Source organism: Chiloscyllium punctatum, chromosome 20 (assembly GCF_047496795.1).
Source record: "Chiloscyllium punctatum isolate Juve2018m chromosome 20, sChiPun1.3, whole genome shotgun sequence".
NCBI classification, from domain to species: domain Eukaryota; kingdom Metazoa; phylum Chordata; class Chondrichthyes; order Orectolobiformes; family Hemiscylliidae; genus Chiloscyllium; species Chiloscyllium punctatum.
In genome coordinates this window covers 43,024,462-43,049,825 of record NC_092758.1, presented here as the reverse complement: position 1 = coordinate 43,049,825, position 25,364 = coordinate 43,024,462, and the positions used below count along the sequence as shown (strand labels likewise).

Below are 25,364 nucleotides of genomic sequence, written 5' to 3'. Positions count from 1 at the left end.
ATAATCTGACATTGCACTTCTTTGAGAAATCTCATCTCGAGGTGAAAATTGATGTTCAGAAAATTATGGCGCATACCCAGAATTGTGATGAATGCTCCCAATGACTAAAGCTGGGAGCATAATTTGAAAACCACCCCTATGTTCCTGCCAAGCATAGTTTAATGTTGTTGAAATTTCTGCTAGGCTGAGATTGAGTTTATAACATGTTGGATAATTCAATGTCAGATTATTATGCCACTGTAGTTCTCTTTTTGTGTTTAAAATGGCTTCTTATAAATGTCTTCCTCAGAAGCTTGAGATTTTACCAGAATTCTCAAACTCCCAAATCCACGAAGGATGATGGATACATAGGATGATGGCTGAAAAGATATTTAGAAAATAGGTTAAATAGTTTCATTTCTTCTTTCTTGTTCCTGGCTGTTTACTGATTATTGATTTTCTAATTGATAATCTTAACATTGTAACTGCTGCTTACCAGAATAGTGGCAGGAATAATTGTGCGTAGGTACTCAGCTCACACTGTGGCAACCAGTGCAAGTACAATGGTACCTTTCTGGCTGGTGGTAAGAGCATCAGTAGTACGGAAGTCTGACTCTGCATGTGCGGCCAGCACACTTGACAGCTAATGGGGCTCTGAAGTTATTGTCTCGAGCTCTTCAATAGGTGATGATTCTTCAATGTATTTATTTTTAGTTTTTATTCAAAACACTGAACAATTATGGTGATTAAAAGCCTCTGTCACTGGCCCAAGAATTATCGAGAGCACAGAGCGCTTCCTGGGAGAACAGGGAGGATTTTATTAATTTGTAGCAAACAACAAACATTAATAAATGGTGCAAAATTGAACAGTATATAGGTTTGATGCATTTCAAAGTCTTTTTAAATAACGTCTGCAAAACGATACAACAAAAAAGGCTAAAAGATGGAGAGAGGTTGATAACATCACTCCCACTGAACCAGTAATCTAGAAGTTGGATCCATATCCCAGTGTAGAATCTGATGGAATGTAAATGCAATTAACAAATCTAGAATTGAAGATTAGTCTCCTGACATTGACAATGAAACTATCATCAACTGTTTTAAAAATGTATCTGGTTCATTCGTGCCCTTTCAGGAAAGAGCATCTGTCTTTACCTAATCTGGTTTGCATGTGATTTCAGTGATGTCTGAAATGGCCCAGCAGTTCACTCAGTAGAGTGGCAATGATGGTGGCCAATAAATGCCAGTGATACCCACCTCCCATGAAATGATTAAAACATGTTTTTGAGAATTTTTACAGTAATGACTGGCAAATAAATAAAGCAGTGGATAATAACATGATTCTGTCTTAACTTATTGCCCTAACAATGGTGATTATAGTTACAGTAACAGATAAAGCTGATAGTTGTACACTGCTGCAATGCCGTGGCAACATGAATGGTATTCTTCACTAACAGGATGCAGTTGTCAAACTAAATGCCCGTTTTGCTGACCACATAAAAGAATTACGTCGTGTATGATGTAAAGTATAAAGGTTGTATTTCCTAGTAATGGTTTTTTTTATCAATTTAAGTTTGCAGTCGAAAACCTAATTCAGGCTTTCTCTTGTAAATGATACAATGAGTTATAACACACCAGTTGCAGTTAAAAGCATCTCTCACCTTTTGCACTTGACACTTAATGTTTTTCCATTGATGCAATGCTAAATTTTCAGTTCTTAAAACAGCAATAAATTACATGAAATTTGAACCAACCACCTGATCAGATAATCTCTAAATTTTCCATAATATTGGGCATCTGAGCTCTGGCAATGTTTAACTTTTTGCGCGTTGTCGGCGATCTTGTTTGTTCTGCCCAGTGGCCAAAGGATCTGGCTCTTCTGGTTTCCTGTTAGACTGCTATTTTTTTGTGTGACGTGTAACATAATCAATGCCGTCTTTTGGTTGACAAATACTTTGAAAATAGCACAACTGAAAAAGTCTTTCATCATAAAACAAGAAAATTTGGTGATGAAAGTACTTGGCAACATTAAAAAAATTTTTTTTTGCTGTGATTTGGGATGTCTATATGAATTAATGCATCTTTACAGTTCTATTTGTTCATGAATATGTTAGAAATAACTAATGTGTTTCTTATCATCATGTTCCCTTTGAAATTTCTTTTTGGTATCTCTTTCCATGAGCAGTTCAGCATTTGTTTGCATTGTGGGATTTGGTAGTGCTTGACATGACGGTGGCCAACTGACTCCCTTTGCTGCATGTGACAAGCCACAAGCTGAAGTTCTTTAGGCCACGCATATATACAATGAGCGCCAGTGACAGTCTTATTTTCTCTGTTTTCCTCCTCGCTGTGAAATTCTTTGTAGCATATAATGTGGCCTGAAAGAAGTTTCTTCATATAAACCATATGTTTCATTTGGCAAAACATCAGTCTTTACTGGCTTAGTTTTTGGAGTTTGGTTTAGATTTATTTTTGGAAAGCAGCCAAAAATGTTTGGAGCTGGACAGCAGTTTGATTATAATTGTTTGGCTGCACAATATCATGGTGAGTCACTTTTTGTGATACAAGGTCTTTTCTAGCTCTATATTTTAGGCTTACTGCTCTTTTATGAAAAGAGCCTGTTCAGGAACTCTGATATATTAAAAATAAAGCTGCAATTTGGCATAAATGTGGTAGGGAAGCATTAATCTAGTGATTTGGTGAGCATGCGTGTTTGGTGTAAGCTAAGTCATAGGGAGTATAAAATGTTTATTGTTTGGTACAGTTTTTATTCAGCTGGAATTTAAAGAGGACTTCTAATGTTTGATTTTTTTTTTCGAAATCACACACGATGGTGCAACTGGTTGTCATCAATCAGAATCAATACAAAGATTGGCCACAGAAATTCTGTTTGCATTTCCGTTGAAATAATTGAAAATGAGATGGATGGCTATACAGACTCTCAGAATAGTGTCATGACCCATTTGGGAAAGTGTGCTGATATTCAAATCCCACTAGATCCAGGGTCATCAGAAAGGTTAAAACTTTAATCAAAATATTCAAAAGTCTCTAATTACCTGTCTGATTGGTCCCCGTTAACAGTAAAAAAAACAGATTTATCTACTTAATAAGAACTGCTACTTATAATAAATTTCATTAATTGTAATCATAGTCAGACAAAAATATTAATTATCAACATCACTCTGCTCCCCAATTTCTTTAATCCCTGGACATGAATACAGACACAGCCAAACAAAGATGGGTGTTATGTTTGAAGGAAATAGACGCAGCAGTCCACAAGATTCGGTGAGGTGTCCTTATTGTTTTGAGATCTTCTGTTCTTTGATACCTTGTTTCCAGATAGTTTCCAATTCTTTGCAGGTGGGAGAGAATATCTCTGTCTTCAATGCTTTAGTTACTTTACATAGAGAGAAAGAGGCCTTGCCTTTTCTCCAGTCTGGAGGCTTTGGTCTCTGTGGTGTAGTTGTTGGATACTCTCTCTTTTTCTTCTTAGAATAACCAGTTTCAATAGGTAAAAGTTTGAGAATTGTTATTCAGAAGCAGTGACAGTTACATTCAGGTTGCTGAAAAGAAGTGTGAAGCTGCACCAATTCTAACTTCATCTTACATTTTTAGACATTAAGACACTAATAGCTTTATCTTACTTATATTTCATTTTCAAGCCTTAGCTACACAATAAGCCAATTACAACATGACGTTCTGTCAGTAAATCACTTGACTTGAACCCTTGTGACACTGGTTAGGTTCAGTTGTGGTAGCATGTGTATGTGTTTAAATAGGCTGTTCAACACTCTGTTTGTCATGTAACCCTATTAGCAGCAGAAACTAATTTAACTGATATACGATATTAACTCAATCAGAAAAGCTGTTTTTAACTCAATCAGAAAAGCTGTTTTCTTGTATTCCCACATTATGACACAAATTGTTTGGTTTCCTGGGCAGATAACCAGAGTTAACAATAATAAAACAGCTTATCTGATTGAGTTAATATCGTATATCAGTCATTATGCTAATGCCTTCTGGTATCCACAACTCGTCCCGATTCTACAACGCAATCTGTCGCTGGCCAAAGCTCATTCTGTGTGCACAGCCCCAGTGCTGTGGTGTCTTAGATCTCTCATCGCCCTCCACCAACCACTTCATGTTCAAACAAAGCAACTATATAAGCACAGCTCACAGTACTTCCTTTCATAGTCCTTAGTTCAAGTTGGTCCTTTTCCCATTTTGGTCCGGAATCTAAAATAAATAAAATGAAAGGTATAGCCTTTAAAAAGGTCACAGCATGGCTTGCTGTCTGTGCTGACAGTCTGCAAGAGCAACCCAGCTAATCCCATTCCCCTGTTCTTGTTCTTTGGTACTGTAATCTTTCCCCCCTTCAGATAATTATCCAATTCCCTTTTGAAAAGGCATGATCCAATTATGATCGTCCAATTATGATCCCGTGCAATGCATTCCACATGTTGTCATTTAAAAAAATTTTTTTTTTTCATGTGTTAATTATAAAGTTATACTCTGCACATCAAAGTCTCAGCCTATGCACCAGGTCCTAAGAGCCCCATTTATAAATACTTCTCCAGTTTGAAAGACAATGGTTCACCATTATTCACTGTATATTGTCACTTGACTGATCTTATATCCTTGCTACCACTGTCCTTTTCATTTCATGGCCTTGTGCCTTACTGACATGCTTGTTACCGGACAATTTATCAAATGCCTTTTAAAGTTCATATACACAGCATTAACACATTTCCATCATCAACTTTATCTGTTGCTGCATCAAATACTTGATTTTGTTAAGCATGATTTGTCTTTAAACATCTGTGCTAGCTTTCCTGAAAGAAGTCATGTTTATCCAGTTGACTTGTTAGTTTTGCCCTTCATTATTGTCTCCACAAATTTTCTTTATTGCTATGGTTAAACTGATCAGCCTGCAGTTGCTGGGCTTGTCTTACATACTTTTTGGAACCACATTTGCAATTCCCTCACCTTCTGGTGTACCGTGTACCCTATGATGATTGGAAGGTTATAGTCCGTTCCTCCAAAAATTTCAACCTTTGCTTTCTTAAGTATCCATGGATGCATCTCATCTGGTCGTGGTGACTTGTCATCTTTGGCCTGCCTTTCTAATAACTCTTATCAGTTTTAAAATGTAATGATCAGAGGATAGTCCAATTTGATTTTGGTACGGTCATTAGTTATCCAACTTGCACAATGTGATTTTCGCAATAATTGACTCACTGCAGTGAAGCTGTGTAGAGGACTCAGCTATTGACATGTGCACTCTTTAGTCACTAAGGGTCTGTAAGAGAAACCTGTCAATTGTGGACCAAAATGAGTTAGAACCATATGAACTCCAGAGTCTGAGAGTGACATTGATAACTGCAAAATAATTCTCCCTGTGCCAAATTTGTTAGCAGCAAGTGAAATAGCAGAAGAATGCTAAACAGTGAGAAAAGCAGATGTTATTAACAGTCTTGCAAAATGGAAAGTCGTGCATAATGAAAAGTGTAGTGCTAATGAAAATTCAGATTAAGTTAGTTTGTAAAAAGAGCAGCCGCAAATCACTGAAAGGGGCTATTTATCTTTAAGAAACCAACTCCAAAAACCAGGTTAGTGAATAATTAAATTTACCAGTTAGCTGCAATAAGCAGTGTAATGAACAAATTGTAGAGTTGGTGAATTATCAAATGTTTAATTACTGGTGGATTGCAGCTTGAACTGGATTTCAGCATAAGTTCCAAAAAGTTTACAAAACATTTACATTGTAATATGTGGCTTTTTAAGATTCAAAAAGTGTGGCAATGGAAAAGCACAGCCAGTCAGGCAGCATCCGAGGAGCAGGAGTCAACATTTCGAGCTCGAGACATCGACTCTCCTGTTCCTTGGATGCTGCCTGACCAGCTGTGCTTTTCCTGTACCACACTTTTGGATTCTGATCTCCAGCATCTGCAGTCCTCACTTTCTTCTGGCTTATGTATCATGCCTGATTTTATTTTTGATTCATACGATCAAAGGTGTATTTGTTAGTTTGACTTGCCCTGCATCCTACAGTTCAAACCATGCCTTGCCATTTAAGTTGCTGAGGGTGTGAGCTGCTAACTTCACACCAAAGGAAGCTGCACGTCGAGAATTTGGATAAACAGGTGAATCAGAATGCATCTCCTTAAATCTGATTCAAGCAGTGCAAGGACTGAGAACGAGGTGTAACTTTGAGGGGATGATATTTAATGTCAGGTCAGAAAGAAAGATAAGGAGAGGGGTAAAAGGAAAATAATAAATAATAAATGTTGATATTTTTAAATTTCAACAACAATCAATGCCTGAATGGGTGGAAATTTATACTTGTAATAATTAATTCAGTGCCTGAGATTAATTGACAGTTATTAACAAAATGTCACTAAAAGGGTATTAATCCTTCAAAAGACGGGAATTAATTTTCTGTAGTGTTTAGTTTGCATCTGCTGAGGAAATATAGAACTTTAACATTCACTATGTGTTGATGATGAAGCAGGGTGCCACTTTTATCAAGCTCAGAACAGCAGCAGCAACTTTTAATGTTGGCATTTAACTGTTTATCTGCTTGTTGCCTGAGGTGGTTATACAATTGTCAGGCAAGTAATAGTGAGTAAAATTAGTTTGAGTTATTTGGGCAGTAAAATTATGTTACATGCCCTATCAAAGAAATTGTTGCCCGATACATCTTAAAAAAAACTAATACACATGAGCCTTGGACATGAATTTTGTATCTTTGTACAGCTGACCACTTGGACAATTGACAAGAGGTATGGTTTAGAGCTTGAATCATTAGTAGTATGTCCTGTGATAGATAGCAAGTGAATTGGATCACCACATGACAATAGGCTGAATATTGCTGTAGAGCCCAAAAGGTACAGATGTTACACCTCATTAGAATAGCTCACTGGAAATCAAGCCCTCCCTATTGCCAAAGTCATCACAAAATTTAATAAGATTTTATTAAAGTATGCAAAAGCCCTACTTTACCTGGTTCTGTGGAAGAGTCACTCAACCCGAAATGACAATTGTGATTTCTGTTTATAGATGTTGCCAGATCTGCTGAGCTTTTCCAGTAATTTCTATTTTTGTCCCCAATTTACCTGTCAGGCTCAGATTAACAGAATGTACAGACCAGGTTTCTTTACTGAACAAGAACTACAGGAATCTCAATTATCAGATTATCAGGCAAGATCGCAAGGTTCTGCTTGGCTTGAGTGAAATACTGCCCGCCCGTGTCCTTTGGATAATCAAGGTTCCTCTGTATTACACATAAATAGATTCTAACCACAGGTAAACAACTGTGAACTGTTGACACATAATGTACTAATTAAAGCTGTAATCCCCCCTCTAGTGCGTACACACACACACACACACACACACACACACTTCCATGGTATCTGTCAATAAGAATTGATGAGGGGCTTCTTTTGTTTCCCCTAGTCATAGTGTCATAGAGTCATAAAGGTGTACAGCACAGAAACAGACCCTTCGGTCCAACCTGTCCATGCGGACCAGATATCCCAACACAATCTAATCTCACCTGCCAGCACCCAGCCCATATCCCTCCAAACCGTTTGCATTCATATACCCATCCAAATGCCTTTTAAATGTTGCAATTGTTCTAGCCTCTGCCACTGGCAGCTTGTTTCAACCAGGAGTTATGATACATGTTTCTATAGCTGGAACACAATTGGAAAAGGCCATTAAATAAAATTTTGACAGATCTGACTGAGGTGTCGACTCTGCCTTCCTGCCTGCCCCCCCATAACTTGGCATTAATAACCCTTAATGCCCGAGCAAAAATCTAACTCCGCCTCGAATATATTCAATGACAGTCTCCACTGCTCACCCGGAAAGAGAATTCCAAACATTAACAATCCTCAAGAAATTCCTCATCTCCATCTTAAGTGAGACACTTTTTATTTTGAAACTCTGCCCCCTCGTCCTTGATTGTCCCAGACAGCATCTTTAAATCCCGTCCCCATCAAACGACAAAGTAGTGAACAGCTCTCATTCTCCTGAATACCATCCTTGTTCAGCAACCCCTTTATCCCAGGAATCAATAAGGTGAACTTTCTCTGAACTGCCTCCTTCAGGTTCTTTCACTTTCATTATTTCAGAAGACAGGCAGCAACAGGCTCACAAGTTATAAGTCTCTGACTTATTGGTTGAAATTGTTACGACCCGGGATAAACCCCTCTGCTAATTTAAACCCGACCCACAGAGAAGCTTGACTCGCACCATAATCTGTTAAATTTTGAGGGGCAAGGAACTATTCCAGATCTCATTATTTAAAGAAAAAATTAACAATTTTATTCTTTAAGTCCTAAAGAGAACAATAAACAACAACTATTTATAACCCCTTTCTCTTAAACCTATTTCGACTCCCACTCTACAGTACTGGTCTGATAAATTCCCACTTAATTTTATGGCAACTCCATTTCAAAGCCAGTTGTCGTCTTCGAATGTCGAACTTTCTCGTAGATTTCTTGAGGATGATTTCTTTGGTCTTCGGCTGCACACATTTCTTAGGGAAGGTACCTTTCAGTGAGCTATTCAGCTGGCTGTTATATTGGTGCCTGGCAGCTCTTTGCTGTTTTCCCCCAACTGTTCAAAATGTCTGATTTTTATACCCCAAAACATTGGATCATTTCATTGGTTTGATGTCATCCAAAACAGTAAAATTCAAATTTGATTGATTTTGGTATCTGGGGCTTAATTCAAACTGATTGGCCGAATTTGAATTTGTTTTGCTTAGATTACTTAGTGTGGAAACAGGCCCTTCGGCCCAATAAGTCCACACCGACCCGCTGAAGCGCAACCCATTCAGACCTATTCCCCTACATTTACCCCTTCACCTAACACCTAAGGGCAATTTTAGCACGGCCAATTCACCTAACCTTCACATCTTTGGAATAAGAGAGGAAACTGGAGCACCCGGATGAAACCCCCGCAGACACTGGGAGAATGTGCAAACTCCACACAGTCAGTCGCCTGAGGTGGGAATTGAACCCGGGGTTTTGTACTGTGGTAACACAGCTCCAGCTATTTGTTACAACCAAATGTTACATTTTTAAAATTTTCAGCACACTGTATCTCTCTAGGTCCGTGCCAGCTTCCACACACTCTTAAAGGTACAGTACACATCTACACCTTCATAATAAAAACAACAGCTTGCAGCAACTGGTGGGAGAAAATAAATAGCTTTCTTTTAGCTTCAAGTATTTTCTGGAGAAAGATGGGGGAGGTGGGGGGGGGAGAGAGAGAGTGAGAGAGAGAGAGAGAAAACACACCACCACCCCTTCCAGAGATTCAAGGACTTCTCACTATATTGTTCACACCCAAAAACTGCCCAGGATCCACTTAGATAGTTGTTGGCAGGCTCGTGAACTTGTCAATCTAGAATTGGTCACAATTCCACAGACCAATCAGCAACCTGTTACTGGCTGAATGTCACTCCAATTAAAGCCAAGTACTGTGCTGCCATCTCTTACACTTTCTCCCACTGTTTGCAAATGATGTAATCATGACCCTCAATGAGTTTCAGTAACTTACTTATTTTTAAAGGTATAGCTATTCCTTTCTCAGTCCTTTTGAAGTACAACAGTCCTTTTCCCAATCAAAATGAAAGTAAATAAACAAAAGTAAAATAAAAAGATATAGACTTTACATAGGACAAAATTCCATGCATAAATTTTGACATTGTAAATATTTATGGAACTTTCTTTTTAGCACTGGAAAATATAGCCTGCATTGCAACCTCTTGTTTTATATTGTAATAGCATATACTGACAGAAGTAGTTATTTTTAGGTCTGGTTACAATAGCCTCAAGACTACCCCTCAAATCTACTCTAACCCTGAACATTCAGGTAAACTTTACAGTTATAATGAAGAAAGTGATTCATAATAAAGCAGTTGAACATTCAGTAAATGAGTACAGTTCTATGATACATGCTAGTGTCAGTATTAAATTTGCTAAGATTGTTGCAGGTGAATATATCATGAAGTGAAAGTGCCTTGTTTATCTTATTTGCATTAAGCAAAAGGCAGTAGCTGTTATTTTCATGGAATTCCAAATGTGTTTTGTGATTAAAAGAATGATCTGTCAAACCAACATCCATTAACTGATGATAACTGTTTCTGTTTCTTTTTAAGCAAGAACGCACTGGTCTAGAAGTACATTCTACTCTTCATCTCACTTCAGAAACGTTTTACATGTCATGTGACTAATATTTAAAAATATGGACTAAGAAACACTGTTGGTTAGGTGATCAGGTGTCCTGTTGAATGTTATGAACTCTGTGTCGTAAACATTTTTTTGCATGATATAAGTAAATGTCAAATTAGAGCACCTGGTGGAAAATCAGGCACAGGCTGTGCAAAGGATTATACCCGTGTCATAGAGTCAATCTGACTTCCCGTCTCTCGGCATGGGATTGTTCTTGTCTGTTTGCTTTGTTAGACCCAAGTTTATAGAAATTTTTTACCAAAATCATTATAATCTTTTGCTAGTTATAAGAAACAGATGATTGAAGCAGTCTTGTGTAAATAAAATCGAGAGAGTCCACCTCTTGGTTAATATCCTTTGAAATAAAGCTTAGAAGTGCCTATGATATCAGTAGACAATCTTTTACATCATTAATATTCCACAATCTATTGTTTAATTTCTTTTGCATAGATTAACACCTTTTAATAGTGTGTTTAAAAAATATTCATGTGACCAATGTAGCATGTTCATTCACTAAATGCCATCAATAATATTTTCTATCTTCCTGAGCAATAAAAATGTTCCATCATCTTCCTGTCAGATTTTGAATTCCTCATTTTTTGGAAATATTTCATTCTTTGCCCCACACTGAAGTGAATGGCAACTGATTCAGAGAGACCGAATAGTGATTTAGACCTTTCTCTTGCCAATTGCCTTGTTATCGCCCTCCCTCCCATTGATGATTTGTAGCCCTGTGATAGGTAAGGTAGGTGGAATACAATACCTGTCCATCCCATTTTGAGCAGCTTTCTTTCCAGGTCGCTGAACATAATTCAAATGTCAATTAACACAGAGTCATAGATTTTACAGCATGGAAACAGACCCTTTGGCCCAACTCATCCATGCTGACCAGATATCCTGACCTAATCTCATCCCATTTGCCAACACTTGGCCCATATCTGTCTAAACCCTTCCTATTCATATCCAGATGCCTTTTAAATGTTGTAATTGTACCAGCCTCCACCACTACTTCTGGCAGCTTATTCCATACAAGTACCACCCTCTGTGTGAAAAAGTTGTCCCTTAGGTCCCTTTTATATCTATCCCCTCTCATCCTGAACCTATGCCTCTGAGTTCTAGACTCCCCCACCCCAGTGAAAAGACCTTGTCTGTTTATCCTATCCATGCCCCTCAAGATTTCGTAAACCTCTACGAGGTCACCGCTCAGCTGCCGAAGCTCAGGAAAAACAACCCCAGCCTATTGAGCCTCTCCCTACAGCTCAAATCCTCTAACCCTGGCAACATCCTTGTAAATCTTTTCTGAACCCTTTCATGTTTCACAACACCCTTCCTATAGGAGACCAGAATTGCACAGAGTATTCCAGAAGCAGTTGAACCAATGTCCTGTACAATCACAATATGACCCCCCAACTCCTATACTCAAGGCTTGAATGGGCGTATAGTTTTCTCCATTCATAATATTCAATATTACATTTATAGATAGCTCAGCAAGACACAGTAAACTGCAATTTGAGTTTGTCATTTTTAATGAGTCCTGCAGCAGGAATTCCCATTCATATTATGCATTTGAAGCAAGTTAGAAGGGTGGTTGGGAGGGGGCTGGAAAACGCAACAAAAATTTGCCCAAAATCCAAAATTTCTTTCAGAACATGTTAATCCCTGGTAAGTAAATTTTTAGTAGCATCAGCACTGACTCCTTTAAAATATTTTGGGCCATCACTGCAAAAATGTGTTATTCACTTTTCCTGGTAATAACACTGATGTAATATTGGGCGTAACCACAGCTTAAATCATGACATGATTGTGCTCCAGTGAACTCCCTATATAACTACTTTGTACGTCATTATGAGGCCAGTGGGTTTCAGTTTTCATAGCAAGACAAATCGAATTGCAGAATGTGATACTCTACCAGTAATAAAAATCCTGAAACCCAGGAATTCAATGACAACGTCAGTCACCTTGAAACAATGATTATGGTCAAGGGCCTACTCAGCACTGGTGTTTGGTTGTAGTTTTTTTTCTGAGTAGTCAGCTTTATTGCAGTTGTCTATCAACTCTTCCAAGTCTTATAGGGTTGACCTGTATGATAAAATGTGTTTTTGCTTTTAATGTCAGTCCAAGGAATGACTGCTGCATTATTCCTCATAAAGTATTTAACTTGTTCAGTTATTCTAAAATGATGGAAGTCCTGTGGGTATTTGAGTGTCTGAAAGCAAGCTTCCCCTGTCCAGTGGAACTGCGTAATAGCTGCATGAGCAGTTTTCTTGTATTTAAGACTGTCTTATCTCTGGTTCTGTCACTCAGGCTGGCATGATTCGGACAGACAAGGATGAGTTCTTTATTGAACCACTGGAAAAAGACAAAGTAGATGAGGAAGAAGAAAGTGGGAGAGTCCACGTGGTCTACCGGAGGTCAGCTTCCAAGAGATCACATCCTGCGTCAATGAGTGATGTCCATTCAGAAGGTCAGTAAGCATGTGACTGTTTTCATAGATTCAAAAACTCGTCACTTTTGGAAGAGCTTGAATGAAACTAAGGTGGAAATTCCATTTAAGAAGCTTTCTATTGAAAAACGATAAAATGTAATTTTTGGATTTCATTAGAACCTACATGTTGGTTCTTCGTTAAATATTGCAATGAAATGGAAGTAATAAAGAAAAAAACATAGATTTCTGACTCTTCTGTTCTTTAAAATGCACATAGATTAATCCTACTGATTATCAAGCAATTCTGTATAAGCCTTCAGGTCCACAAAACTCTTAATGCTTAGAACCCAAATCATTTATTTCTGAAAACACTATATTCGGGTGATCCTTAACAAAAGTGAATAATAATGGGTGAGATATTTATCTCCCTGGAAGAGAATGAGGAAGATAACCACATTTACAATTGAATTCTTGGATTCTTGGCAGGCAGCTGTTTTAATTTCACTCATGGATTGTGGGCATCACTGACTGGTCAGCATTTATTGCTATCACGAATTGCCCAGGGCAGTTAAGAATCTAGCACACCGCTGTGGAAGGAGTCACACATAGGACAGTCTGTACGTTCCTTCCTGACTTGTCATCAAGTACAGCCCTTTTCTGGTCAGTTATCTACAATTTAAGGACCTCAAACTGCCACAAGCCTATTTACCTGCTCTCCCGGCAGATGAGATGAATGGTTACCTTCCTGGCTAAACCAGGGTAGCCTGTTATCTTGGGTGGGAGTGATGGGGAGTGGGGTGGAGCATACAGGGCCATTTTATCCTGACCCTGGGATAACTAGGGCCATGAATGAAGGAAGGAGGTGAGGGGTGGCGAATTGAGCCTCCTGCTCTTAATTCAAAGCCCAACCCATCCTTTCTCCCTCTCATTGTACACCTTCAATGTGCGTATTTTCCTCTCTGAACTAAAAAACCTTCGCATTTAGTCCTGGTTTGCTTGGCCTGCAGCTCGTAACCGAAGGCTGCTGCCCTCCAATCAGCTGATAGCTTCAGGCAAGGTGGACTGCTTGGCCATGATCTCTGATAGGCTGTAAAGCCCACTGGCCAGCACCTAAATACCTGACTAGCATTTGATATGGTGAGCTTTCTTGCTGCTGCTGGTGGTGGTTTCCTTGCTGAAAGATGTTTGCCTCTACATTTAGAACAGAAAAGGAAAATCATAACCTATATTTCATATCTTTATGTTTTATACACAGATATAACATTTGGTCAGCATTCATTTCAATTGTACAACTTCCAATGAAGCTGAGTTTTTTTTATTGTAGAATAGATTCTGTTTAAAATAATTTATTCCTTGATTTTAGCTTGTTCCATGATTTCACCAATTTTTGAAATGAATGGAAATGTGAGATGATTGGTAACATTTCCTTTTTTTGGCAATGGTGAACATCAGAACATTTGTAAATCCTGGAAGGAAGTGCAAAGGTTTAAAACATTTCTGTTTGTGTAAAGAAAAAAAAATCTATGTATCTTGAAAATAACCAATGAATTACCTTTTGAACTACAATCGTTTTTGGTTTACAGACTGCTGTGACAGCAAGGTCCCAGAAAATTGAAGAAAATAAGCTAACAGCTAACTCCTTGTATCTTCTTTGCAAATTATGGGATGAGCTTTACATTTTCTGGGGAAATGTCTATACCGTGGTGACATTTCAGGGGTATTCACTGACCAGAATGGGATTTGGGGTGTGGTGGTGAAGCTAAAAATGGCAATTTACTGTTGTTCAGCCCCTTATGTAGTGCCAAGTATGACTGCTCTCAATAGGTGTGTGTAACATTGGCTGTTATTGAGGTGCATCTAATGGAATTCATGGGGGTGATTGATAACCTTCCCAAAATGTTCTGAAAGAGAGAAAGGATGGGCAGGATAAACTGTCTGCTGCATACTCACATCCCTCAACCAGAGAAGGATATGCTTGGCCAAACTGCGATTTGGAGAAGGAGTTTCAGCATGTGAAGTCTGGACAGTTGATGCCACCAACATTAATGATGGGAATGAGAGGAATACAAAGATGTGCAGGAGTGAAATGAAATATTTTGGGGTTTATTTTGCTGGTGGAGGTTACAAATACAGGGCTACTGGAGGGATTGAGACATATTTTGAGATATTGAGAGTCTGGCATTCAGTGTATTTTTCAAATTTATTTCTGGGATGTGGGTGTCGCACACTAGGCCAGTATTTCTTGTCCATCCCCAGTTGCCCTGGAGAAAGTGGAAGGGAGTTGGCTTCTTGAACCACTGAATCCCTTGGCGGGTATGTACAACCATATTGCTGTGGGGAAGGGGATTCCAGAATTTGATCCTGTGACAATGAAGGAATAGTGATATATTTCCAAGTCATTCCAGTGAGTGGCGTGGAGGGGAACATACAGATAGAGGTATCCCCATGTATCTGCTGCTTTTGTCCTTCAGGATGGTCACATGTTTGGAAGATGTAGTTGGAGGAGCTTTGGTAAGTTCTTGCAATTCATTTGTTGATTAATACTTGCCAAACTTTTTCATTATGATCCCACTTAGTGGTTGCAATAAATTTCGAGACTCGGTGAGGAAAATATTGAAGTGGAAGGAAACCTGTTAAAATGAATGGGTGGCTGGGGCTGGGCACTGTCTATCTATCTGTTAGGCTGGAAGCAAAGCTGTTATAGCTCTGTCAGATCAATTGGCCAGCATTGCTGCTGTGGAGCTTGTGACCCTGAAATTTCAGCTTCTGATCCCATTTTGGGTCCTGAGCCCTACTCTCGGAAGCCCTATTGAAGATGGTACACAGTGCTGTCACTGTGTTTTGGTGGTGATGGAATTGAATGTTGAAGATGGTGGATGGGGTACCAATCATGCAAGCTGTTTTGTCCTGAGCTGTGTCAAACCTCTTGAGTGTTGTTGGAGCTGTACCTTTCAGGCAAGTAGCGTATTCAATCAAACTCCTGACTTTTACCTTGAAGATAATGTACAGGCATGCAATGAGTTACATATGGCTGGTTCAGTTCGGTTTCTGGTTAGATGTTAATGGTTGATTCAGTTGTGGTAATGCCATTGAATGCCAACTGCTGATGGTTAGAGTCTCTTTTATTGGAAATTGTCACTGCCTCCCACTTTTATGGTGTGAAGGCTACTTGACACTTGTCAACCGAAATCTGCATATTATCCAGGTCTTGCTGTGTCGGCACATAGACTGTCTCAGTATCTGAGGAGTCACAAATTCTGCTGAATATTGTGCAGTCGGTTCCTTCGCCACCTGCTGTAAACCTGTTCCAGCAGGCATGTCCTATAGGACTTAGCCATTTCAGTCAGTAGTGGTGCCACTGATGAAGGGCTTTTGCCTGAAACATCGATTTCGCTGCTCCTTGGATGCTGCCTGAACTGCTGTGCTCTTCCAGCACCACTATTCCAGTATTTGGTTTTCAGCATCTGCAGTCATTGTTTTTACCATGCCACTGAGCCAATTTTGGTGATGGATATTGAAATTCCCCATTAGATGATATTGTGTACCCTTGTCTCCCTTAGAGCTCAGTGTTCTTCTGCATGGATGAATACTGATTCATTAGTGAAGGTGTTGTGGGGATTAGGTTAGTTGTAGGTGTTATCAGTCGGAGGTTTCCTTGGCCATGTTTTACTTGATGGGGTTTGAAATAAATGTTGAGGATTCCCAGGGCAACGCCTTGAAGTAATTGAAAAAATAATTCAATTGAAAGCTCGTCAAATGGCAACCATTTAATCACTGTTCATAGTCATATAAAACCCATCTGGTTCACAAAGCCCTTTAGGCAACTCCTAACTATACACCAAAGTACTGCTGGTTGTGGTGGTTCTTTCTAGCAACAGGGACAAGACATAACCAGGGATAATGATGGTGGTGTCTGGAATATTGTCCGTAAGGTATGTTTTTATGAGTATGACTGTCAGCTTGACTAGAGATTGGAGAGACTAGTCTCTCTCAAATTTGATAATCAAACACCCAAATGATGGATCGGAATATTTTGCAGGGTTGACAAGGCTATGTTTGCCATTGTTGTTTCTGATGCCAATGCTGAAGCCAGAGGGTCTGGCTGGTTCCTTTCCTTTGTTTAGACATTGTAGATAGTTGATACAATTAAAATGGCCAACAACTCACTCCAAGGGTAGTTAAGAGACAAGTACATGGCTGTGGGTCTGCACTCACAGGTAGACCAGATCAGGTAATGATGGCAGATTGCCTTCCCTAAAGGGCTTTGTGAACCAACTAGGTTTTGTACGACTATAAACACTGGTTACATGGTTGCCATTTGGTAACGTTTTTGTCAATTAATTCCAAGTTCACCATCTGCCATGGTGGGATTTGAACCCATGTCCCCAGAATCTTAACTTGGGTTTGTCGATTACTACTGCCATTACCACTCTGTCACTGCCACCCCTCAACATAAAATTAAGGACTGTAAGTGAATGGGGCTTGAACAGTGAGTTGGAATCTTAGCAATGTAGTTCTGGATGAGTTGACATTTATAAGTGTGGAAGTTGGGAAAGGAATGCTTGGGGATTGTGGTTGGGTAACCAGGAGGTAGCAAAGGTATCAGCAGCGCTGGGTTGAGCAAATGTAGATGATGATTTCACTGAACTGGAAGGACATGGTCTCTGTTATCTAAGAATTTCGAGTTGTTAGGATCTTGCAGTTAGGAACAGCTGCCTCACCCCATGAATGTAGATGGGAGGTATCCATGCAGTATAGTGAGGGGGTCAAAGTCTAACCCTAATCCTCATTATGCCTGCAAGCATTCTTCCAATTTCCTACATCTGAAGGTTTCAGAAGATTGTTAATTTGAATTATGTTGCACACGAGTGTGTGTACTGGAAATATAAAACAAAATGTGAAAAGCTAGAAATGTACAAGAGGCCAATGTACATAACAAAAACAAAACAAAGGACAGGTTAACAATTGATGTTATCAGGCCAAGGTATTGTGCTAAACTTATGTTAGAGATGGCCTCGAGTTCAGCCCATTGATCTTTCAGCACTTCTGTGAGACATTGCCTGGCTTATTAGTAAATTTTTTTTTATAAAATAGAGTTTTGGATTATTGCATCTATTCCCAATAGCTCATTTATATTTGGTTGGAATTTAAAGCATATCTCATATTCAGCATGGGTTATGAACCATCTCTCAAAAATCGATTTGAGGGCAATTTCGGCTTCAGAAGTGCTAAGATAATTCTCTCAATTTGCCTAAGGCATTTCAGACTATATGAATTATTTTCCCAAACCACTTGTTCTGAATAGGGCTAAGAAGATTGCATGAGTGACATCTGTAATGAACATAATGGCATTATGAAAATGGCTGTTTAATTATGGTTAAAACATTTTTATGATTTAAGATGCTCCATTTCAAAATTCTTCTTAAATATTTGAATTGTGTCCAGAATGCATGGACATTTTCGTGACACGGGTGATATGACTTGAGCTTTATTTTGAATACTGAATATGTACTGGCACAGCTCTGAGGGGAAAATTCAATTCTGGACACTGTGACATGAGACCAACTACTTGTCTGAGAAAATGTCATTAATTCAGTGAAAGGATAAGGTTCTGTCACCATGGTAACCAGGCATATTCAGAATTTTTGTATAATCTGGGATTGAGGAAACCAAAACACCACCTCTATCCTGAAAATGCAAGCCTTGATTAGTGGATAAGTCATCTGATTGATTTCAGTGGCTGGCTCAAGTTCTACTGGGTGACTAAGCCACTTCTTTGCTGTTTGTGAGCATGTTTTATGATGATTACATATCATTTCTGCAGAAAAAAATAATCTTATTGTACCATATTTAGAAACAAACAGTTTGGCTGCACAGATAAATCCCATCCATCACTAAACAGCATTATTTGAAATAAGTTTGTACTTAAATTCTAATTATTTTGTGTTAATTTGATTCTATCAGACTTCATTACTCACAGAAGGAAAATGCAGCAACCAAATATTGCAATAATTGGCTCCAAAGATTGCTATAATTGATTGAGGAATATATATGAACCAAATGTCAGGAAAGCTTCTGTATTCCACTTAAAGTAGTTCCACAGCATCTTTTGGACAGACCTTCGATTTAGTGAAGTCTGCAAGATGCTATTTTCTGACTGCTTAGCATTTCTTACTGCTGCCTTGAATTCTTGAAATATGACTGAATGATGGAAGCTTCTGTTTCTGCCTGTTGGGGTGGTCAAAAGTGCTAGCCTGGTAAACGTAAGAGATTTAGTTAGAACAGGGAGAAGAATCAAATCTTGAATAATAGAGTTGCAATGATTGAGCAGAACCTTGGGTGTGGAATTTTCCACTCGCTTGAGTGTTACAGCTGATGAACAGGAAGTTGGGAAAACTTGGTGAAAATGAAAACGTCACCTTCTTCATACTCAAAGAACGATTCCGTTTTCTGCTTGGATTTAAAAGCCTGCAAACGAATAGCAACTACCCCATTTCCATCTCGTTATTAGCTCACCTCACCTCATTACAATGCAGTTTTCAATTCTATCCTTCCCTGGAAAACTCGATGACGCCAGTTCCTGGCCTGGGAGTCAGTGTGCTTACTTGATGGCAGCAGCTCGATTTTTCTGAGTCTTTGTCCAACCCTGACTTCACCACAATGCCCCTGCGAGCTCATCCGAGCAAGTCATCAAACCAAGTCAGCAGTCTCACCAAATCAGCATGTCTTCCTTCAGACCAACTCTCACATAATTTCAGTATGACTTACATACTTCTACCAGTTTGTTTTGCATGCAGGGATGCACACATATCGCATACATCAAGGCAGCAAGCATCTTATGGCTCTTAGCTTAATTTCTTACTGCTCAATAACCTTGCACTCACTTGAAGGCTGCTAGTCTCTCTAAATTGCATTCTTTAGAGGCAGCAGTTTATCATGGCACAGAGCACTGAACAGGCAAGGAGGATGGAATGTTACTGTTCAGTTTCATACTACATCAGACCTACAATATGTGCGAGCAAATTCACTGTGCTTTTTAATCAAAAAGCCATGTGTGAAAATCAAAAAGGAGCAGTTCTTACTGAGGACAAAGGAAGGCCCACTTGTCTGTCCTCAGCATGCTGCAATGCTCCAGTGAGCCACAGCACAAACTGGAGAAACAATATCTCATCCTCAGACCTCACAACCTTCTGGACTTAATATTGCGTTCAACACCTTCAGATTATGAACCCACTCTCATTCCTTTAGCTTGTTAGATTCTCCATCACCATGTTCCTCCTCCTCACCCCCCCCCCCCCCCCCCCTCACCTCCGCTGTGAAAATAGTGAGGGGCATAACACAAGGAAGTGAAATCATTGCTTTTATATAAAAAGGCAAATGATTAAATATTTAATATAAACAATGTAATCTCATGGTCTTGTCTTGATTGCTTGAGTGTTTCCCAGATTTACTTTATCCCTGGGTTTCTTTCTGTCATTTCATGGTTGCATGGCTGGGAGGGAGGGAGAGGGTGGAGGAGGGGGGTGTGTTACAGGGGACAGGGGTGTTGGTAGGAAGTGTACACTCATGATGCATTGGACATCATAAAAATAACACCGTCTTGATGGGAATGCTGGTCTTATCCTGCTTGTCATATCTGTATGTTCAAACTGGAGGAAGGGAGTATAAAATCAAGGAGGTAATATTCAACTTGTATAGAAGCATAGTTAGAGTACAGTTGGAGTATTGGGCACCCCATTGGGTATAAAAAAGAAATACAAAATGTGTAATATTGACTCACTAGGATGTTCCCAAAATTAAGGGCACAGTTACAAGCAAAGAGTCAAGCAGCTAAGCAATTTTTTCATTTGATCTTTAAATGCTAAATGGTGAGCTTGATAGAGATGTTATAGGTTATGAAGGCATATTGTCAGGTAAATATTGATTGGCTTGATCTATAAATAGGATGGTAACTATATGAAAGATTCTCCCAAAAAGATTTAAAGGGAGTTTAGAAAACATTTACAAGACTGGAAGACATAGGGGCAGAAGTAAGTCTTTCAGCCCATCAAGTCTGCTTCTCTAATCAATGCTGACCCGAGAATCCTCAACTCTACTTTTCCAGCCTTTTTCTCATAATCCTTTATAATAAAAATTTCTATTTCAACCTTGAATATACTTAGCAACCCAACCTCAACCATCCTCTGTGGCTTGAATCTGCAATCCCTTATTCTGACATTATGTCTGCAGCCTAAACTCTCTCCCACATGGGGAAACAACCTTTCTGCATTTACATTTTCTGTACCTAGTTGATATTGTATTTACTACTCTAACATACACCGATAATTCAGATCCTGGTAAACTGATTCCAGTTGTTTATGGGGATATAACTGATCTGTTCACAACAGGTGCCAGAGACTATGTAGAGAGCGCATCAATATTTTGGCCCAATTAAGTGAAATCTGTATTTCCAGTTTTAGCCAATCAGTTGCTAACTATGGAATTCTAAGCACAAGAAAAATTACACATAGTAATTTCCAGAAATTGACTTATTGACTGAAAGTCCTTTTGTCATTCATCAGTTTCTCATGGTTTCATATTACTCATAAGGAGAAGACTGGTGGATACAGTAGAAGATCAGGTTGAAAGTTCATCACTTCGAGCATGATTACAGATGGAGAAGCCATTCTTCATGGCTTGTCATTTTGGAGTTTAATTAGTTTATATTTGTAGTTAAACATCTCCGAGAACTAGGTACTGATGTGCATTGTACACTAGCCATTCATCTCAGTGGTCCAAGTTCAAAGTCCCAGCTGAAAGCTTCCCTCTGCTATGTGGACAGCCTTCATACAACATGACTTGAGCAGTTTAGAGGGAACTGTATCCCAACATCCTTTGCCTGATCTGGTGCTAGGTACAAGCAAATACTAACATTGGACGCCTGTCACAAAGTATTAACATACTTTTCCATGGTGAGCATAAAACAAAATTACAACATTCACCCTTACCTGCATTGAGCTTGAGTCATTAGTACCTGTGGATGGGTTAATGCTTTTAAAAAATAGTCATAACTCTTTGCTATTTGTTAAAGTCAGAATGCAGAGTAAAAGGACATTTAATTGTCTGCATGTACAATCTGATTACCTGCCAGACGCCTCGAAGAAATTTCTCACTTTCCTGCAAGGGTAAAACATAGAAGTTAGCATCCTCACCCAATATCACTTTGAGAGGATTTCATTCTTTGTAACATAACCAAATCCCATCTCCTGTTGAATGTGATAACTGCTCCCACTGTTTTCCAATGGTATTGTCACAGTACAGATGCTGGAACAATTCCTGTGATTAGCTGCACAGAAGTTGCTCTCCAATTTACTTTTCAACCACTGACTCTAGAGCCTCACTGTTATGCATGCCACAAATTCTGAGTTAATGCTACACATCTGCTTTCTTCACAAAAGTCAACCTTACAGAATGTTTTCTGTTTCCATAAGCTATTTACCATCTATTCATATTTTCTATGTCTTTGGGAATACAAATTATTTTAATAAAATTTTATTTTCTTTGCCCCTGTTTGCTTGTGGAAACCACATTTATGGTCCAAAGACATGATTTTTGAACTAGGTTTAAATTGGTCGTATAGCCCTGATGCTGATCTATGAATGGAACAATCTGTGCTGTTGGTTGAAACAATCTGTAGGCTCCTGCTGAAGTTGAATTAATATGATTTGCAAACCATACTGTACATCATATCTCCAATTTACAATTTGAGCAGTGAGAATCCATCACAATTACAATAATGACAACAGTTATGGTGCTGCTAGGGATATTTTCCAGGCAATTCTGATTTAGTGAGCGCAATCCATCAAACTCTTATCTATTGCTGTTTACTGTCAAAGCAGTACATTTGTGTTTTAAAGAAACCTTCACCCTTTGATTCTGCTTTTGTGCTGGCTATTTGTCTCAGCTCATCTGAAATGCACTTGGTGACTATCGTAACAAGTCTGCTGCAGTCTGGCTCTTTGCCATTTGAAATTTAAAATAAATTGTCTGTTTCTTAGCCAAGGAACAGTCCAATAGGAAATCAGACTTTAGGTGGAACTAATCAATACATGTTAAGTACATGTTCCGCTTGATTGATTACAGTCCAGTGACATTAGAACAATGACCACACTCCAAAAAGTGCTTCATTGGCGCAAAGGTGCTTTGGGACACCCTGAAGCAATGAAATGCATTAGGTAAATGTAGAGTTATTTTGTTTTGCTTGGCAATTACATTTGGAGCAATGGAGGGAACCATTTACATGTAACTTGCTGCTGGATGTACTAAATTACTGCTGTTCCACCTCTTAAAGTGGGCTCTTAAAGTGATAGTTGAACATACACAAATACACAACATCCTCCCCATTTACATCAGAGGTTCCTGCAATAAAAACATTTACACGATTTACAAACCTATGTACAACAGTCAGTAAGGAAGATGTTCTAGGAGAGGTCAATTCCAGTGAGGCTGATGGTACATCTCAGCCAGTAAGTTTATTTGTCTCTTTGGCGTTTCTCAAGAGGATGCAACTAATGCCAATTATGAAATAAAGCAAAAAGGATCCATCATTGAGCTGGTAATTTACAAACTTAAACCAGAGAATAATAATCAGAGGATACACTTGCAACACTAGAGACCAATAAACCATTGTTTCATTGAAAGTTAATGCCCTTTCAATACTTTTCAGAACAAAGAAGCTGCTAAAGGTAGCATCACTGTGAGCTTACTAACCCTGATGCTTCTATAGAGTGGAGAAAGAGGACTGTGGTATTTTATCCCAGTGATAAATGTGAAGTAAAGAAAGTGGGTTCTATTGCTGAACTGTCAATCTGCAATCTGAAACAAGAAGATATAGGACGATATCCCCATGATTCAGGTGATGGTATTTTTGGGGAAGAGAGAGGAATGACTACCCTGAAGTGTGAAGTATCGAAGCCCAAGGTTAATTCTATCTGGTAAAAGGATGATGTGGTTCCTGATTCAAGTAACATGTATGGTCTATTACATGCTGGAAAAACACTTCGCTTTCCAGTACACGACCTAAATAAAAGTGATGTTTTTGTTTAAGATTTTGCTTGAAGTTCATAGGCAAGTCTACAAATGTCATCTGAGGCCTTGATTGTGTATTACCAGTGCTACAGGTGTAGTGGTCCCTGTCAGTTGATCTGAACAGATTCTTTGTAAGACTTAAGTGCTATCATGGTTCAATTCATACACCTTGTTTGGTTTGATTTTTGCCTTGACCTTTGGTTTGATTGCATAAGGCACAAATCCAACTTTGCAAAATTTTGCTTGATTTTCATCCTCATTTTTCAATTTAACAGAGATCTTTTCTATGCTTCCCAGATCCCCATTGAAAACAATGGCATGTTTCTTTAGAATTTGTGATAGATCCATCTCAGAGACTGACAATTTGCTGTTTGATTTTCTCTAACCATTTTACACTTCTCAGTAAAGCTGGAAAATTTCCTTTGAAAATGTGTAAGGAAACATTTTCAGGCCATTCAATTATAGAAACATTGCCAACGATACAACCCCTTTAAAGGTGCCACTTCACCGGTGTACATTCTTCACTCCATTTTGAGGGTTGCAGTGTAGTGCGGCTCAGCTGCTTCTGAAACACAGTTTGAGGTACAATGAAACAGCCGCTCTGGTCTCCACCTCCATTCTTAACAGTTTGCCATTGAGTAAGGAAGTGACTCCTTACTGGTTGGTGTGGCTAGCTATAGCCAGTAGGTTAATGAAACTTGAAACTGTTCAGAAAAGATTGACAAGGATTTTGCCAGGGTTAGAGCTATAGGGGGATGCTGATTAGGCTGGGCCTGTTTTGCCTTGGAGCGTCAGAGGCTGAGGGGTAGCCTTACAGAGGTTTATAAAATCATGAGGGTTACGGGATAGGGGAAATAGACAAGGTATTTTCCCTGGGGTGAGGGAATTCAGAACTAGAGGGCATAGATTTAGGGTAAGGGGGAAAAAATTAAAAGGGACCTAAGGGGCACCGTTTTCATGCAGAAGGTGGTGCGTGTATGGAATGAGTGCCAGAGGAAGTGGTGGAGACTGGTACAATTACAATATTTAAAAGACATCTGGATGGGTATATGAATATGAAGGGTTTTAAGGGGATATGGGTCAAGTGCTGGTAAATGGGACCAGATTAGTTAGGATATCTGGCATGGACGAGTTGGACCAAAAGGTCTGTTTCTGTGCTGTACATCTCTATGACCCTATGGTAGCTCTTTTTTGGACTGAGAAGCTGGGCTTTTCTCTTGTCCTTTTTGTGTAGATTTTCTTCCTACTCTTCCGGTTTCTGTACTTTTGCTGCATGTGGTTCATGTTTCTTCCTCAAACCACATCTAGTCAACATGCCCCTTTTTTTTTGCCGCAGTGTCTGCATACAGCTACGTTATGCTATCAATCTGTTGCTCTGTGACCTATTTTCCCAAACCAGTAACAGTTTTGAGTTGGTCCACCTCTCTCAGCCATCGTTTTGTTGAGCTCGCACGCTTGACCTTAATTGTTGAGCTTCATTGGCTGCTTGTTTCACAGAGGCTACTATCTACAGTGCTTCTTTTAAGTCTAGGTTCTTTCTGTCAGTAGTTTGTTTTTTCTGGCTTGCTTCACATCTTAAGCTACATACCAATCTGTCTCTGGTGGCATCATTGAGGTTGCCTACAAATGCACAAAATTTTGCTCACGTC

The 25,364-nt window shown here is 39.1% G+C and overlaps 1 protein-coding gene across 1 annotated transcript in view; it reads left to right on the top strand.

Annotated features, from left to right (window-relative positions):
- Positions 1 to 25,364, top strand: part of LOC140492085 (A disintegrin and metalloproteinase with thrombospondin motifs 2-like) — a 240,277-nt gene that overhangs the window by 53,741 nt on the left and 161,172 nt on the right. Inside the window, exon 3 of the mRNA XM_072590792.1 lies at positions 12,528 to 12,687. Coding sequence (XP_072446893.1) covers positions 12,528 to 12,687 — 160 coding nt within the window. The remainder of the gene's footprint in view (positions 1 to 12,527; positions 12,688 to 25,364) is intronic.